This window comes from Osmerus eperlanus, chromosome 1 (assembly GCF_963692335.1).
Source record: "Osmerus eperlanus chromosome 1, fOsmEpe2.1, whole genome shotgun sequence".
NCBI lineage: Eukaryota > Metazoa > Chordata > Actinopteri > Osmeriformes > Osmeridae > Osmerus > Osmerus eperlanus.
This window is the reverse complement of record NC_085018.1, coordinates 14,442,204-14,460,862: the sequence shown is the minus strand read 5'-3', so window position 1 is coordinate 14,460,862 and position 18,659 is coordinate 14,442,204. Positions and strand designations below refer to the sequence as shown.

General features: G+C 46.1%; 1 protein-coding gene across 2 annotated transcripts; it reads left to right on the top strand.

The window, feature by feature from the left end:
• Positions 1–189: 189 nt before the first annotated feature.
• alpl (alkaline phosphatase, biomineralization associated) lies at positions 190–15,029 on the top strand. Of its 2 annotated transcripts, none has more exons than XM_062461703.1 (12): positions 190–324; positions 4,103–4,250; positions 5,924–6,043; positions 7,730–7,845; positions 9,532–9,706; positions 10,740–10,915; positions 11,287–11,427; positions 11,551–11,620; positions 11,762–11,896; positions 12,359–12,550; positions 13,381–13,500; positions 13,968–15,029. In XM_062461703.1, the coding sequence occupies exons 2-12, from the start codon at positions 4,178–4,180 to the stop codon at positions 14,237–14,239; spliced, it is 1,590 nt and encodes a 529-aa protein (XP_062317687.1). In that variant the 5' UTR covers positions 190–324; positions 4,103–4,177; the 3' UTR covers positions 14,240–15,029. The 2 variants fall into 2 exon arrangements, with proteins under 2 accessions (XP_062317687.1, XP_062317696.1); XM_062461712.1 differs by lacking the exon at positions 190–324 and adding an exon at positions 1,601–2,035.
• Positions 15,030–18,659: the final 3,630 nt, after the last annotated feature.

The following is an 18,659-nucleotide window of genomic DNA, read 5'->3' as shown; positions in this document are numbered from 1 at the left end:
CATCATTGTGACTAGGCTGATACGTACAATATCTTGTGAAGAGCGGGGATTTCTGTTCTATTTCAACTGGTGAAATTTGTGAAGTCGCTGTCGGCTGGACCAAAAGGCGGCGCTCACGAACTAGACAAGCCGGTGATAGCGGCATCATTATTTATAGGCTTCTCTCCGTTCTAGGAGGCAGACCGCTATTCTCCACCCTAGTGGCTGGACAACAGTTGTGTTATAAAAAGGATTTGCAAAGGAGTGTCAGAAACACATTGATTAAAAGGTACACGTGAGAATCACGGACCGGATTGTTTGCCGCAGACGCTAACGTTCGGTAGAGTAAGTATTTGGACATTTTAACTTTAAATACAAGTGCGGGGTCTTGCTATGTTGGTTATGGAAATGGAAAGCTTATGTTACCCGAGCATCCCGCTGAACATTTCAATTGACTAATTGGAACAGTTAGGCTACAGTTTCACGCATCCGACACAGACAGAGCTCAATATGAGCTGTCGCCAATTGCACGTTATAACGTGCGATTGAAATGTAGGCTATACAATTGTCTTTGAAGGCGATCCTATTTAAAGTTTTTAAGGTAACAGATCCGTATTGAAAACCAAGGACACAATTAAACTCACAAAGCAATCGCGTTATCTCTTATGTAGGCCCACCATAATTTTGGTTTTCCGTTGTATTTTTCCAAGAAAATACAGCTTTTCCAATTATTCGTTTCATACATTGTAGGCAGACTATAGGCTATACTGAGCTATCTATCGTGTTGACGTGAGACTAGGCTAACTGAGGGGTGAAAAGCCAAATTACTCATTCATGGGGCATTCAGGCATTGATACTGGAAGAGGCTTTTGGCATAGCCTAATACATGTTTTCCAATTGTGAGTGTTAGGCTATGTGACCAGTATTAGTACACACCTCCCTGAAAATCCCTTTAAAATTAAATGGTTAATGGAAAACATATGGATTGGTCCGTAAATGTGTCGTCATGTTCGTGTTTAGATTCGGGTTATTCATTTCTTAGTGTAATCATAACCTCCCTCTTAATAGCTCCCATGTCGTTTCATGTGTTTTTGGTCTTTTGATGTTCATTACAATTGTTTATAAGAACTTTCACTAGACTAGGGCAAACCATTACCCCAACAGTGCCTTGCAACTCCAGTACGAAGGCTGATCGGCAGATGTTTGAATCAGGTTATAAAGTCGGTATCCAAGATGAAATGAGTCAATTTTCTGTTCCTTTTTAAATGGGGATCCGATTTCTTTGCAGGTAAATTGCCAATCATGGTTTTGCATTTGAATGCATTATAATTCGTTTTCACGGAATTCATAAATGGAAAAACATTTTTACAGCATCCACCAACTTCAGTTAAAGTTTGAATCACGGCTTGAAGGCTTAAAAACATTAGCATTCAAGTCCACAATGAGACAAAACAGAGACTGTGAGGGTAACAAAATATCTGTAATAGGAATGTGTTTTGGGAGGATCTATGTGAATGAGGTCAGTTGGTGTTTTCCCAGGATGGAGAAGCCTCTCTGGGCCCTGTGTTGACCCATGCTAAGCCTAATCCTGAGAGGGCGGTGTGTCTGAGCGAATCCTCTCCACTCACCTCCACACTCCCAAAGAGGAGTAACACAAACCACTAGCTCCTATCACAAACTTTGGCACAGCTGCCAGAAACGCCGGAGAACGGGCCTCTCCGTGGATCTGGGGATTTTACCATTACAGCTCCGACCTCGTCTACCAACCTTCTGACTTCGAAGGCTCTGCAGCGCGAGCAGGCAGGTCCCGTTTTGGGACGTGAGACTCTGGGGTCCTAAAGACCTCAGCTCTGGGGGAGAGGATGAGTCGAGAGGGCCTCCATGTGGTTGTGACCACCCTGCTGTCGGGGCTTCTTCTGGTGGTGGCCCTGGCCCTGCTCTGCTACTTCACATGCAGGCTGGCCCCCAGGGTGCTCCCCCTGGGGGGGCCCATGCACTTCTGATAGCCTCTCAAATACAGCCCACACACAGACCGGTGGACCGGGTCTGACGCACGGTAAAAACGTAGCTCCGTGAGACGGGGTGATACCTAGGTTACAAGCTAGCTCCATAGCAGTGAGACAGGTGATACCTAACTCTGTGCAGTGAGACAGGTAAGATTTTGTGGATAAGCCTTACCTGCTTCTCTTTGTACAATATGTCCAAGGGGAGGATAAATAATTTGTTTTGGCAAGTTGATTAGCAGTTTAAATGGCATTGGTCATGGAGATTAGAATTCATGATTGTGTAACAGAATGTTTAGTCCTGGTTTTCCAAAACAACTATTGTTATAGAAAAATGCATACATCCCACACACAGGCCAGTAGACCAGGTGTGACAAACAGTACAATCCTAGCCTCCTGTGGGGATACTTAGGTTACAAGCTATCTCTATGTAGAGTGAGACAGGGTGATACCCAGCTCTATGCAGAGTGAGACAGGGTGATACCCAGCTCTATGCAGAGTGAGACAGGGTGATACCCGGCTCTATGCAGAGTGAGACAGGGGGATACCCAGCTTTATGCAGAGTGAGACAGGGTGATACCCAGCTCTATGTAGAGTGAGACAGGGTGATACCCAGCTCTATGCAGAGTGAGACAGGGTGATACCCAGCTCTATGTAGAGTGAGACAGGGTGATACCCAGCTCTATGTAGAGTGAGACAGGGTGATACCCAGCTCTATGCAGAGTGAGACAGGGTGATACCCAGCTCTATGTAGAGTGAGACAGGGTGATACCCAGCTCTATGCAGAGTGAGACAGGGTGATACCCAGCTCTATGTAGAGTGAGACAGGTGATGCATATGCTTCATGTAGAGTGAGATAGGGTGATACCCAGCTCTATGCAGAGTGAGACAGGGTGATACCCAGCTATATGCAGAGTGAGACAGGGTGATACCCAGCTCTATGCAGAGTGAGACAGGGTGATACCCAGCTCTATGTAGAGTGAGATAGGGTGATACCCAGCTCTATGTAGAGTGAGACAGGGTGATACCCAGCTCTATGTAGAGTGAGATAGGGTGATACCCAGCTCTATGTAGAGTGAGACAGGGTGATACCCAGCTCTATACACTAAAAAGACTGGAGGGATAAACTGTGTAGATGAGTTTTTTTTAATTGCATCATTCATGGAGAATAGAGGTCGTGTTTGTGTACCCCTGGGTGTAGTTTGAATCTCCTTAAAATAAATGGTTCTGGAATATAACAAAGTAAAAAAAAAAATCAATGAGAGATAAACACTTGGCCAAATCCATGTGGTTTCCACCATCATGGTACAATGCACAACCAAGCATCAAGGCTGAGGCCTTTCTATCCTTAAGGCCTAGCACGTTTAGATCATTTTTAAGGACAGAAATTTCCCTCCTCTACTTGTGGATGGAGGCGTCTTTCCAGTCAATCATTTGGTGTTAATCGGCTTTGCTATGGTCATTAAACCTCTCACTACCATGTCACACAATCCCATTAAAGCGACCTTGACTATACCCCGGGGGGAGGGGGAGGGGGGGAGGAAGGGGATGTAATTATAGATGAAAGCATGGCTGCCGAGCACCCACAGGAGCCTGTTGAGACTGCTTACATTCACCGTGAGGGCCTGAGTTGACCCCCACCAGGTCTCTGCTCGGACCTCTGTTTAGAAGGGAAATGGCAGAGTGGTCTGGCTGGCTTCCACCCCCAGGCCAAATGCTTATTGCTTTCTTTCAGTAGTATGAATGAGTTAGGGGGATCATGTAGTTTTAGCTTCATTTCACTGTAATGTGGTCTGTTCCCAGGATGGCTTGTCTCTTGTGTTTGATATCAAACCGTTCTTTCCTTTATTGAGAAACTACTCTGTAGACGGACCCCACATGCTTTTATCTTCTTTCATCAGCTCTGTTTTGATCAGTTCTTGCTTTCTGTCTTGTAAATTTCATCAACATGACATTTAATAAAAGTCATGGTGTTGTTTTGAATAAATGTGTGTGTGTGTTACAGTGTATCTCATGGGAATCACAATACAATCAAGTCAAAGGCAACATTCCCTGTGTCAATATGAACGATTATTTTATCTGTAATATCCCTCCTCTCTTCTCATCCTCTCTCTCTCCAGCGGATTAACGGTTTGAGACGGCGTGGCAGGTGAGGGTTACCCTGGGTAACACTGGTAACACACAGACACAACGCGATGAAGGTGAATGTCTGGCTTCTCTTCTGCTGTGGCCTAGTCTGTGGAGGCCCGATCAAGCCAAAGTTCCCTGGTAGGTCTCACTCAAATCCAGTCAAATCCATGTTTAGTCTTTTTACAAGCAAAGGGCTTCACAAATGCCCACAGATGCCACCTGAACCATCAATGGCACACCTGGAAATCAATCTCTGCTTTTCCTAAATCTTCCAATCACCAACCTGAAATCCACCCAGGTACCTTCTCTCCAGACAAATTTGAGTCTTTCTGGTATAGTCTTATCAAGGAAGTGTCTTTATCTATAGTTTCAGTGTCCGGCTATTACCGCTGAGGAAGGCAGAGCCAGCACCCTCAAAGTAGGGCAGACGATAGGGCCTCCTCAGCAAAGTTCTCCTCCGACAGAACCCTAGCCTGTTTCTCCTCACAAACACCCAGAACTACAAAGCTTTTGGGAATGATGTTTTGTTCTTCTTTTAAGTGGATCCAGAATCGTGTAAAAGTGTAAACAAAGGAAGTTTTTTGATGCTGTGGTTTGGAGCTGTTATCTGTGGAAGAACACATGGGAGGACAAACAATAATGAAGGTGTTGCCAGGTCTTTGAAATTGACCTTTCACCCCCCCCCCCCCCCCCCAGAGTTCATATTACATCATTCATTCCTGTTTGGTTCGAATTGTAGATATTTTTTCTTCTTCTAGGAAACAATTTCTTAGCTTAAATCCGACAAGATGTGTAGATATATATGCTATGCCTCTTAAATGCATTTTATATGTTCATCGTATGCACCTTCCTGCCAAAGTAAATTCCATGTTTGTGTAAACTTACGTGGTGAATAAAGCTGATTCTGAGATCTGGGTCTATTTGATAAATATGTTTATTTTGACAGCAGAATCCCTGTGTATAATAGTATTTGTTACAGTAACTGATTAGGTGGCTACTCTGAACGGAATGTCATACATATACTGTGGAAGCCTGGATATAATCAGAACATGTGATACTCTTAAGAAGCTTATGTTCTGGAGATGTCACAATTACTTTGGTTCAAAGAGTAGCATAGTGTCATTACAGTAATGTATCTGAGACTCTGGTGTGTATGTAGAGATGTGTCTGTATGTGCTTTTGTGTAGAGGTGTGTGTCTTTCTGTAGGTATGTGTGTGTGTTTGTAGAGGTGTTTGTGTGCGTGTAGGTATGGCTGTGTGTGTGTGTGTAGAGATGATCATGTGGTTGGTCCCGAGATTCCCATGCTATTTTTTGTTCATGTTCTCATATTCAGAATGTGGACCAGAAATAAGTAACAACATAACTGTTGTGAAGACCTGTGGTGGTTGATCACCAGTTTCATGGCCAGCAATGAGCAAACCTCCAGCAAGTTGTTCCTAGAATAAAGAAAATAATTAAGCTACGTTGACTAGTTTCAGCATTTTCTGCAGTGAGTCCCCATAACACATTAACAATTGTTTTTCTCTATATGGACATGTAATTAATTTACATGTCATGTGTTTTTTAGGGCAGTGTGCTGACAAAATGGGGCCCAATTGTTTACGTGTCTCCTAAACATGTAAAGATAAGATTTTGTAAACAACTATTCATCGTCTTTTAAAAACCTTTCCCCGGAAATGTACTTTTGTTTTCCCCCCTGCAATGGGCGTCATGGTAGTAGACTTGATCCCATGGTGGATTTGTTGTTCGAGATCCCATGTGTCGAGCACCTCGATTCAAAGCTGACCCCAATTCCCTCCCTGTGACACAGACCAGGAGAAAGATCCAGTCTTCTGGAACAACTGGGCTCAGAAAACCCTAAAGAATGCCCTCACCCTACAGACGCTCAACCAGCAAATGGCAAAGAACCTCATCCTCTTCCTCGGCGATGGTAAGTTTTGACTTTTTGACCCAATAGAAAACATCTTGAATGTCAGTAATACTGGAATTATGTAATGCACTGTAAAGGGTTCTGAGTACAATATGCAGATTGCTTTGCATGCTTTTTACAGTTTATCTATCTTGGTTGTTGTCGGCCAGTGTTTTCATGGGACGTGAGCGCATGCCTCTGTGACCAAAGCTTGTCAATCTTCTGCCAGGTCTTTGTCCCTCATGGTAGAGGAGATTATGTATAATTCAGAGACTAAGAATCATTTAATCCAGGCAGAACATTGACTAAGGTGGATTAATGTAATCTGGTTACACTTCTATAAGATGTTGTGGCTTTTATCTAATTCTACACGGGTTAACGTACGGTGAAACCGAGTGCTTGACAACACTATCAATGATAAACCAGTCTTGTGCTCTATTAGAAACGAACAAAAACGCCATTGTATGGAATGAGTTCTTCGAAAGCTTTGAAAGAAAGGAACTTTGACCACCACAACTCTATCTCAACTGCTGTATAGGATATTTGTAAGTACAGCAAATCAACGTCGCTACAACTGTATCATATTCCTCTTTAGTGCATTGGTAGAGTTCAAATATAACATCTCAGTCAGCCATTCAGCTGAAGCATCATGGACCTCAAGTCTGTGTGTGTCTGCGATGGCTTCCAGAGTTAGACGCATGTGAGGATGGCATAGATCAGTGGTTAGAGCACGGTTAGTTGCGTCTTGGAGCAGTGTGAGATGGAGATGAGGGTGCAGGCAAGTGAGGTTAGACCCCTTTAGAGGCTCATGGAGTCGCTCCTCCACACAGATCAGTCTGGCTGCGGTCGGTGGACTGACGGCTGTGGTTGTGTGAGGCCTGCTGGGGTGAACGCTGAGAGGCCGTGGGGAAGGGGGGGCAGCCGCCTCACGCTCCGCCAGCACAGCACGGTGACTTTGGACGAAGGGGAAAACAAAAGGAGGCGCTACTGAACGAGAGTTTGTCATCTCTCCCTCTCAGTCCCCCCTGCCTTAAGGAAAACAGAGTTGTCATTTCAAATGTCATTTAATGTGATGGCATTTTTGGTTGTCTTTAAAAATATATACCCTATATTGCCAAAAGTATTCGCTCGTCTGCATTCACACGCATATGAACGTGAGTGACATCTCATTCTTAAACCATAGGATTTAATATGACGTCGGCACACCCATTGCAGCTATAACAGTTTCAACTCTTCCAAGAAGGTTTTCCATAAGATTTAGGAGTGTGTTTATTGGAATTTTTGACCATTCTTCCAGAAGTGCATTTGTGAGACAGACAGACAGATGTTGGATGAGAAGGCCTGGCTCACAGTCACCGCTCTAATTCATCCCAAAGGTGTTCTATCGGGTTTGAGGTCAGGTCTCTGTGCAGGCCAGTCAAGTTCTTCCACACCAAACTCGCTCATCCATGTCTTTATGGCCCTTGCTTTGTGCACCTGAATTCAATGATTTGGATAGCTGAGTGAATACTTTTGGCAATATAATGTATATTTTATATATTTTTACAATGGTTAATAATACCATGTGAAAACATAACTAGTTTCACTAGTGTAAATGGAACATTTGTGTGTGAGATGGAATTGTTGAAATCATGCATGGAAAGTTGAGACGCGCCATCCAAACATGTTATCTTTAGGGTCTGATGTTTTTTTAATCTCGGTTTGTAGGAATGGGCATTGCCACAGTAACAGCAGCGAGGATCCTGAAGGGCCAGTTGAGTGGGAAGAGTGGAGAGGAGACCCAGCTGGAGATGGATAAGTTCCCCTACGTGGCCCTGTCCAAGGTGCTTCACCTCCTCCTCCACCTCCTCCACCACCTCCTCCTCCTCCTCACCTCCTTCTCGCTTCTTCAATCTTCAGTAATAACTTCCTCGTAGTCGATCTTTAGCCTTGGAGAGTAACCCCCTCCTCTTCTTCCTATCGCCCCTGGCCCCAGTGCCCTTGTTAGATGTATGCCTTTGATGTTGCTACTTTACTTGGAACATACAACGTCATTACTTCACTGGGAATGTAGGATGTTATTAGTTTACTGGGAACATCAACAGTTCTCCTATACTTAATGGAGACAGATAGTGTTGATCGTAGGTCTCAACGAGTTGTCGTGATGATTTATGTCTTATCAACCTTGAACTGCCTTGTCTATAACCCAGTCATGTTCGGGGTCTCCTGTTTATCTAGGTCCGGGTATGGAGATCATCCGTCTTGGTTTACTAGTACCTCCTTGTAAATAAGGATTGTTTTCTTATCCTTTTTACCTTTGAATAATACTACACCAAACCAACTAAAGTAACCAAAGGTCTGTTCCCTTCTGGTCTCCCTTCTTTGGTTTTGAACAATATTATACCTATACGAGAGTAGTCTGAACAGTTTTATACAGTGAATCTTAACCCTTCACACGTAAATACACCAGGTAGACACGTCATTGCTATATGTCTAAATCACTGGTCGTGATTCCCGGGGACTCACCTTTGTCTTGGCGTGGTGTATCCCTTAGATCTGGAGGAGGGCTCTGACTTATGTCGTGTTGTACCTATGTATATGAACTTTAATAGTCTGTCTAAGTGAGGACATTACATTACATTTACATTACATTTAGTCATTTAGCAGACGCTCTTATCCAGAGCGACTTACAGTAAGTACAGGGACATTCCCCCCGAAGCAAGTAGGGTGAAGTGCCTTGCCCAAGGACACAACGTCATTTTGCACGGCTGGGAATCGAACTGGCAACCTTCAGATTTCTAGTCCGACTCCCTCACCGCTCAGCCATCTGACTCCCTGGGAGGACGGACAACAGCTGTCTTTTATTTAATTAGTAGAAAACAATACAGTTTATATCTCCATTATGGAGTACCTTATTTCCCCGTTATGGAGTGGTTATATTTAATTAAAAAACAATACAAGTTATATCTCCGTTAAGGGGAGCTTAATATGTCCCCGTTAAGGCGTACCCTTCCCGTTAAGGGGTACCTTCTATACTATTCTTTATAAGTTCTTAAAACTAGATAACCCCCTTTGTATGAGGTATGCTTCTAAATTCTCTGTATCCGATTGAATAGAGCAAGCTAAGAGAAAGTAAGAGAGTGAGCGAGAGTGCTGCTCTAACATTGACATACACATCATATTTATACGCTTCATACTGCTTGATGTGCCCAGACGGATATGACACGTCTCTCCTAATTTGGGTCATGCCGGGCACCTGTTCCTGTGCACAGGAAACCTAGACACATTCCTCTTAATTTGGGTAAGGGATATGACACGTGAATCCGGCTGGCACATGTACTTCTATGCAAGCAGTTTCTAACACATCCTGTCTTTTAAGAAACCTTTAGCTTCCTGTGGTTTCTCTATGCAAGCAGTTTCTAACACATCCTGTCTAAACTCCTTCGACAATAGTAAACAGAGCCCACTCTCCAGTACCAGTCAGATTCCAGTATGCTTACTGTAACTCCCTGACCTTTTGACCCCTCCAGACATACAACACCAATGCCCAGGTGCCGGACAGCGCGGGCACCGCCACAGCATACCTGTGTGGGGTGAAGGCCAACGAGGGCACAGTGGGGGTGAGCGCAGCAGCGGTGAGGGCTCAGTGTAACACCACCCAGGGCAACGAGGTCACCTCCATCCTCCGCTGGGCCAAAGACGCAGGTGAGGAGTTGTGCTGTCGCACACCTGTAATCTGCTATCTCCCCTCCTCTTCCCTGCTCTCTTCCTCTCCTCTTCCCTGCTCTCCTCCTGTCCTCCTCTTCCCTGCTCTCCTCCCCTCCTCTTCCCTGCTCTCCTGCTCTCCTCCTCTTCCCTGCTCTCCTCCTCTCCTCTTCCCTGCTCTCCTCCTGTCCTCCTCTTCCCTGCTCTCCTCCTCTCCTCTTCCCTGCTCTCCTCTTGTCCTCCTCTTCCCTGCTCTCCTCCTCTCCTCTTCCCTGCTCTCCTCCTGTCCTCCTCTTCCCTGCTCTCCTCCTCCCCTCTCCTTCCGGCTCTCCTCCTCCCCTGCTTTCCTTCTCTCCTCTTCCCATGCCCCTCCTCCCCTCCTCTCCTCCTCCCCTCCTCTCCTCCTCCCCTGCTCTACGTATGCCTGCTGCAGCCCTGCATCCAGTGAGAATAAAATCACTCAAAGGATCGTATTTCAGTTTGCAGGAATTAATTACATATGACCTCAGTCCACCTTCCCATGCCTGGCTTCTATAGCTTCCTGTAGATAACTTATCTTTGGTCCACAGACCCAGCCTTGGGTTCAGTTGAATCAATACTGGGTAGTGAGTAGAGGGCTTTTGATGCATCTCTCACGGTCAGGTGTGAGCTGTGCTTCATGGCTCACCTGACCGACTCAGAGACATGGGAGGAATGAGAAGGACTTTGTCTACGGGGTCATTAGGTCACAGATAACAAGGGAGAAGGGGGACAATCGTTCCTCACAGACCACAGCAGACAAGCCCTGACCCCCCGACCCACAGTCCTCATACATACTTACGCATTCACACGCACACCCACACACACACACACACACAGACTTCTGACCCCAGCCCTCACACACACACGCACACACTTCTGACCCCAGCCCTCACACACACACTTCTGACCCCAGCCCTCACACATACTCACACACATACAGGGTCCCACAGATCACTAACCCATAAACAGTCCACCCCATCAACTTATGTTGCTCTGTCGTTGACCAATAAAGGCAAGTCTGTGGGCATCGTCACAACAACGCGGGTCAACCATGCCACGCCCAGCGCAGCCTATGCCCACTGCGTGGACAGGGAGTGGTTCTCCGACAACGAGATGCCAGTCGAGGCTGTGGAGGCCGGGTGCAAGGACATCGCCAGGCAGCTGTTCGAGAACATCCCCAACATTGATGTGAGTCTTGTAAAAAATATTACTTGAGAAGATTCTATTTTGTTCTATTTTTACTGAAAATGTATACTGTGTCATTATCAAGAAGAGGATGGTTTATTTGAGCAATTTCTTTTAAAATCTAGAATTTTTGTTGCCGTTATTTGACCTCTTCTCCCCCTCCACACACATCTCCCCCTCCACACACACCTCCCCCTCCACACACACACCTCCCCCTCCACACACACCTCCACACACACACCTCCCCCTCCACACACACCTCCCCCTCCACACACACCTCCCCCTCCTCACACACCTCCACACACACACCTCCCCCTCCACACACACCTCCCCCTCCACACACACACCTCCCCCTCCACACACACCTCCCCCAGGTGATCATGGGAGGAGGGAGGAAGTACATGTTCCCCAAAAACATGTCGGATGTGGAGTACCCTGGAGACAAGAAGCAGACTGGGACTCGTAAGGACGGCAGGAACCTGGTCCAGGAGTGGACCAACCGCATGAAAGACAAGGTGACCAATAGGAACATCTCAGCTCTGTGCTTGTTCCTCACTAACACAACATCTGATGTCTAATACTCTTAATATTGTGTTTAAACTCTAAACTGATATTACATCCAAACTGGTTTCCTACAGAACGGCCAATATGTATGGAACAAACGTCAACTCCTGTCACTGAATCCTAACAATGTAGATCATATTTTGGGTGAGCTCCTGGATACATATTTAATTTGGGAATTATTTTGTAATCTATAGATGATTAATTACAATGAATTACTGCTGATAACCCCCTATCCTTCTGTGTCTGTTGTCTCTGTGTTCCTTCCTGTCTCCCTGTTCCCTCCAGGTCTGTTTGAGCCGGGAGACCTGTCCTACGAGCTGGAGAGGAACCAGGACACAGACCCCTCCCTGACGGAGATGGTGGAGGTGGCCATTAAGATCCTGAAGAGGAACCCTAGAGGCTTCTATCTGCTGGTGGAGGGTGAGTCTGATACCCCACACGCTCCATCTAGTGTCTGATTGGTTTAGAGGAACAGGAATATTAAGGAGGGGTAGGGGATGGGTTTCAGGACCGGTACTGAGGCTGGGGCCGGGGAAAGAATCAGGTGTGTGATGTCGATTGGCTGATGAGCATCAGATGTGTTTATAAGATGGAAGATGGGATTTCCGGTGTGGGAGAGAGAGATAGGAGGAAGGGAAAGCGAAAGAGGGAGAAAAGGGAGAAAGTAAGATGAAGAGGGAGAAACAGAGGGAAAGGGAGGGAGAGGGGGATGCAGAGGGAGATTGAGAGAGAGAGAGAGAGAGCAGACAGGGATACAGGCCAGGGAAGAGAGACAAGGGGCAAGACAGAGGAGAAAGGGAATTCAATGGGAAAGGGAATTAAATGGAACTCAACAGAATTGTATCAAATTGGATTGAACTGAGTGGAGCTCTTGGTTGACAGGCGGGCGCATCGACCACGGGCACCACGAGGGCAAAGCCAAGCAGGCGCTTTACGAAGCGGTGGAGATGGACCGTGCCATCGGCATGGCCGGCCTCATGACCAGCATCCACGACACCATGACCGTCGTCACGGCGGACCACTCGCACGTCTTCACCTTTGGAGGGTACACGCAGAGAGGCAGCTCCATATTTGGTACGTCAGGGTCGAACACAGACCCTACCGTCACTGCGGTTGGGAATATGGCATCCACCGTGGTCAAGCGTTGTCGATTTGAACTGGTAAAAACACAGTGCTGAGCACTGGAAGGAACGTTTGGCAGGGGAAATCTTGATTTTGAGCTATTTTGCTAACTTGAGCTGTACCTATCTAGCTAGCTTTCTGGACACTGAGACAGACTGCTTGGAATCAAAGAGAGCCGGCAACTCATTTAGTCAGACAAATTAGGTTTCTGAAGGAATTAATTAATTTCTCGGCTCTGGTCTTATAATTAGAAGTACTTTGTGTAGGGTAACTTCTGGTGTATGTGGTTAAATTTCTGTCTGAAAATCTCATTTTCCAGATGGAATAATAAAAACTTAGCTAGAAACTGAATTATACTGCTCTGAGGTCATGTTTGAGATTTTTACATTTTATTTAATTATCTGAAGCTTTCATCTAAAGCGACAAACATGGTGCATATCGAAAGTTACCTTTAGTTAGAATCCTTTAGTCGCCACAGTGGGATGGGTTTGAATCCATCCTCGGCCCTCTGATGCATCTCTCTCTCTCTCTCTCTCTCTCTCTCTCTCTCTCTCTCTCTCTCTCTCTCTCTCTCTCTCTCTCTCTCTCTCTCTCTCTCTCTCTCTGCCTTTCCTGTCACGCTTCCCTTAAAAAATCTAACTTTCATGCTTGTCCTGTCAAGCATGAAAAATGCCCAGAACTGTATCTTATGAAGAAAAAAAGAGAAGCGCACAGTTCTAACAGTATTTCAGCGCTCGTAGCTCCTCCTACCCCCACCTGACCCTGGTGTTCTGAATCTTCAGGCCTGGCCCCCATGGTGAGTGATTTGGACCAGATGCCCTTCACCTCCATCCTGTACGGTAATGGACCAGGCTTTAAGATCACCAGCGGAGCCCGGGAGAACGTGTCCACGGTGGACTACGGTGAGCACCAGAGCGACGGCTCACTCTGACCCTGGCACTGTCAGCACAGGCACTTCATGGTTTTGGTGTCAGAGGTTATGAAAGTCTCTCTTGCTCCTCTTTTTCTAACCATCATGGTCTCCCTCTTCCTCTGTTTTTCTCTCTCTCTCTCTCTCTCTCTCTCTCTCTCTCTCTCTCTCTCTCTCTCTCTCTCTCTGTCTGTCTGTCTGTCTGTCTGTCTGTGTGTCTGTGTGTGTGTGTCTCACTCTTTTTGCATTCCTCTCGCTCTCTTTGCACGACCTTCCCCTCTTCATCATTCCCTACTTATACCCTCTCTCTCCTCTCTCTCTGCATTCCTCTTACACTTTAACCCTAACCCTTATCACTCACCCCTTTTATACCATCTCGATCTCTCTTTCTCTCTCCCTGTCTGTCTGCATTCCTTTGGGTGTCTGACCATGACCTTTCCCTGCTCCCCCCTCCCTCAGAGCACAACGACTACCAGGCCCAGTCAGCAGTCCCCCTGCGGTACGAGACCCACGGTGGGGAGGACGTGGCCGTGTTCACCAAGGGTCCCATGGCCCACCTGCTCCACGGGGTCCACGAGCAGAACTACATCCCCCACGTCATGGCCTACGCCGCCTGCATCGGCCAGAACCGAGACCACTGTCTGTCAAAGAACAGAGCCAGCAGCCCCACCCTGAGCCTGGTCCTGCCCAGCCTGGCAGCCCTCCTCACAGTCGCACACCTGCTGTGCTGACCATAAGCCCTCCCCCCCGCCCCACCCCCCTTACACCCCAAGCCCACTCTCCTCCTCCACCCCTAACCCCCCCCCCCCCCCCCCCCGCACACACTGCCCTCCTCCACCTCTACCATCCTACATCAACTCAAATATATGTAGTACACTTTTATCCTCCCTTCTATGTTCAAATATTAAATATGTGTCTTTTTTTAACAAATTCTGTACAGTTTTGGAGCTTGGGACCACTTGGGAATTTCAATGTTAGTGTTTGTCAAAAACACATCTTTTTTAGTGACCTATCACATAGTTTCTTTTATGAGATTTTTCATTATAAAATCCATCCTCCTGAATCCTAAATGAAGGTTGCTTTTGGCACTCTAGACGTGAGGTTTTAACAGATGTGTGTCGACACAGATAAACATTAGAGATTTAAAGATCACTAAGTAAACTGTAATTCACTCGTGATTACCTAGTTACACTTATGATTTGATGTGGATTCTTTATAAGCCCCTCCTTAGAGATCTATAATGGCAATGTAACAGAATCTACCTCATTCTCCTCCATGGAATCCCTAAATAAGCTTCTGGTGTCATCACAAAATAACAAAATATGTTACAAAACAAAAGCTATTTGAATGTATTTTGAAAAAATTATACTTTTAAAGTTTTTTTTAGTGTTTTGTGTTCTATGTACATACTCCCCAGATGCAGCAAGCAAACACAACCAGAAAACAAACATAAACATCACTATGACTGTAAACCGATGTTGTAATCATATTCCTTTGCCAATAAAATAATGAAGATTTCTTTACAAATTGAAGTTGAGTTGTCTGTAGCTGTAACTTTGCGGGCACCTTGCATTTGTTCTCTAAGCTTCTCTACAATTTGCTGTACCATAACAGGTCATGTGCACAAGTATGACACAGCAAAAGAAACATCAACACAGACATCTAAATATTACATGGTCTGTATATACATGGGGAGCATCTCATTTCCTCGGAACACTCTTTCAACCACGCAAGGAATAATCATAGGCTGAGAGTCTTACAGTTTTTGTTTTGTGTATTTGTATTAATGCTACAGAGTTCACAAACCTAGCCTTTGCCATTAAATGTTTCTGTTATCAGACACGGATTACAACACTTACGTGAGTTATATACTGAATGTGGATCTCATTTAAAAGTTTCCATAGTTGATTTTATAGCATAAAATGGCCATGCCTTGCTGTTAGAATTCCAGGAGAATTATCAAACCTACGTTTTCTGATGAAAGTCAGTCAGACTGATATCATTTACATTTTTACAATTATTTTCATTGAGCTGACACACATCCAAAGCAACGTACAAATAGTGCATCAAGAAAGTACAGCAGAAGAATCATAAGTGCATAGTTCTAACATTTGTTATGGGTTATGAAACTTGGACTGAAGTTATATAAAATTCAGACAGACTGAAAGGGCTTGTCAGTGGACTTTTCCAGGGCCTTTGTTGTGGTGTATGTGGAATGTGACCCACCACACTGTCCTTGGCATCGCGTGGGACTAGAGAAAACACAGAGAGACTCCTGTTGGCTGGAGCAGAAAATTGATATTTAGCGGAGATAGTTGGGTTTGAGATTTGGTCCTTTCTCTGTCTCCGTTACATTCTGGAACATTCTTTAAAACGGTGCGTCCAGTGGCAGCTTGGACCTCATAGCCCTCAATGTGGCTCCATGTCACATGCTAAGTAAACGCCTTCTCTCTCTATTGTCTCGAGAAGATGATAGCTGTCTGATCCCCCTCATCCTCTCTCATCAGTACAAAGAGTGATGGAAAATACAGTTTCTGTATCATCAAAGAAGTCTTGTGATCCTTGATGTTCTGCGCTGCTTTTTATTTGGTTTGAATGTAGCTTTGGTGCGAGTTGAATTAGATGGAAATCTAAAATGTGATCATGAGAGAGAGCCAGAGGAGTATTAGAAAGCAGAATTTACTCAGCAGATGTTTGTTCATTTGTAGTATTGGTCGATAGAGGCTCTCCCATACTCCAACCAACCGACCAACCTCCAGTGCTGTTTGTATGTGCTACATAGTTATAATGTAAGTATGTATTGTGTTTGTGTGTGTATACTATATCTATGTAATCTATACATTTCTGAGAGGCTCTGTACAGAAGGTGGCAACCAAGTTCCTTGAAAATGATCATCAATGATCCTTCTATTCATCCATCCATCCACGGGCCCTGGTATTCTGTCAGGCTAACTTATGCCTGACTAAACATGCAAGACATTGGATGATTACTGCTTTCACATTGTCATTCAATCGCACAACTCTAACACCTCTCTTCCCCCTTCCTTTAAACCAACCATATCCCCCTTCTCTTCCAACCTTCCCCTTCTTTTGCTGTCACTGCCCTCCCTCTCCTCTCCCCATCTCCGCCCCCCGCACCTCACCTCCCCTTCTCCTCTCTGTCCTCGCCCCCAGCCCTCTCCTCTCCCCCTCACCGCCTACCTCCCCTTCTGTTTCCCCCTCTCCCACTCTAAACCCCCCCCACCTCTCCTCTGACATTCTCCTTCCCTCCCCCCACCTCCTCCCCCCCCCTCCCCCACCTACTTTCCTCCTCTCCCTATTCACTGTCTCTCAGCAGGGGGGGGGGGGTACCTTTCTGAGGACGGCGCCTGAGGAGAATCACAGCCATCCCAGAATGCTCTCTCTGCAGTCGCGGACCGTCTTCACAGTAATAAAAGGGTCCAATCAGCAGTTTGGCGCTGCCGCTGCCACATTCCCAGGCTGCCATCTTGGTTTGGTTGTGTTGTGATGTGTCCCCAGCCGCAGCCCTGGACACACACCACAGGGGAATCGCCCGAGCCAGCCTCTCCCAGGCAGAGCTAGACGGCGGGAGTTGAATTACAGCTGCAGGAGGAGTTTTTTCTTGACAGTCTTTAATAAATGGCATTGATTGTGAGTGTCACAGTAGGTCTTTATGTGCCTACTAAATGTTGAAGGTGTTAAGGGCGTAAGGGCTTTGATTTGTTTGAATGTGATGAGGGAAGCGTGTTGGCCAGTGCCGGCTCAGCCACTCTCAGCCACAAGCTCATGCAGCTCACCGGAACACAGTAGATATGGCATCTGATTGGCCCTGAAGAACCCCTGATTGTATCATTAAAACTGGGCTGGCTTGGCTGGCTGTGATTGACACCAAGCCTGTATCAGCTGCATCGCCTGGCCTTAGTAGAGGAGAGAGCACAGTGACAGCGTGAAGCCTCCACAACTCTCACTAACCTACTGTCTCTGTCTGTCTTCCCTTCTGCAAGTGTGTGGAGGCAGGGGAGGAGTGGATGTGTGTGGAGGTAGAGGAGGGTGGTTGTGTTGAGGCAGGAAAGGGTCTTAAGCCTCTGTATGATCAAACAGACACCAGGGCAACCTTTGTAAAAGAAGCAGTGAGGCTGACTATTCTGACTCTGACTCTGGTATGACAATAGTCTGACTTTGACTCTATTCTGACTGACGCTGGTCTGACTCTAGTCTGACCTCTGGTCTGACTCTAGGCTGACTTTGACTCTGGTCTGACTCTGACTCCGGGCTGATTCTGACTTTGGTCTGATTGGTCTGATTCACTGTTCTCATCCTACTGGCTTCAATGTGTTTTCTCCTTTCCCAATTGGTTATAGTACAATTGAATTTGTCCTTTGAAACCCCCCCCCCCCCAACACACACACAGACACACACACACACACACACTGTGTGTGTATGAGCGTGTGTGTGCATGTGTGTGTGTCTGTGTGCTTTTGTGTGTGTGTGTCATCCCCAGTTACACTACCCCAGGCTACTTTCCCCATCTTGTGAGTGAGTCTCATCATTGATTGCCTGACGTCTCTCAGGCCGTGGAGCCCTCTTAGTGATTGGCCCAGTGTGGAATCCCTCCATTGTCTCCTCCGAGTGCCTTCTCGGCTCATTTCCCCCTTTGTGCTCACCTATCGTGTGCAGATGACCAGGGACACATCATCCTAGCCACATCCCAGACTAGGAGCCATTAAACTGGACGCCAAGAAAGAGAACACTGGCGATTTTCTAAAAACCAACTCGCTTTTTAGTTGGACAAAAGGTTTGTTTATCCTATTGTTTGTCCTTTATAGTTGGACCCATGAGCGTTGTAACAGGGAAGAGGAGGGGGAAGATTAAGGGGGCCCGAATTGGGGGTGGGTGGGGGGGATGAGAGGATTCTGGATGGGACTGGGCTGACAGACACTGCTGGTCATTGGACGACTGGGCTACAATTTAGAGGAAATAAGACACTGTCTTTCAGGAAGTTGATGTTGACGAGCGAGTATAACTCTTTCAAACCTTTCCTTCAGTTATTGTTGCTGTTCAATAATTATTTTAATACTTGTGTGTTTGTTGTACTTGTACTTTTTATATGCTGTCTGTAAAACGATACTGTGCTAGGATTCTTCATGCTGTC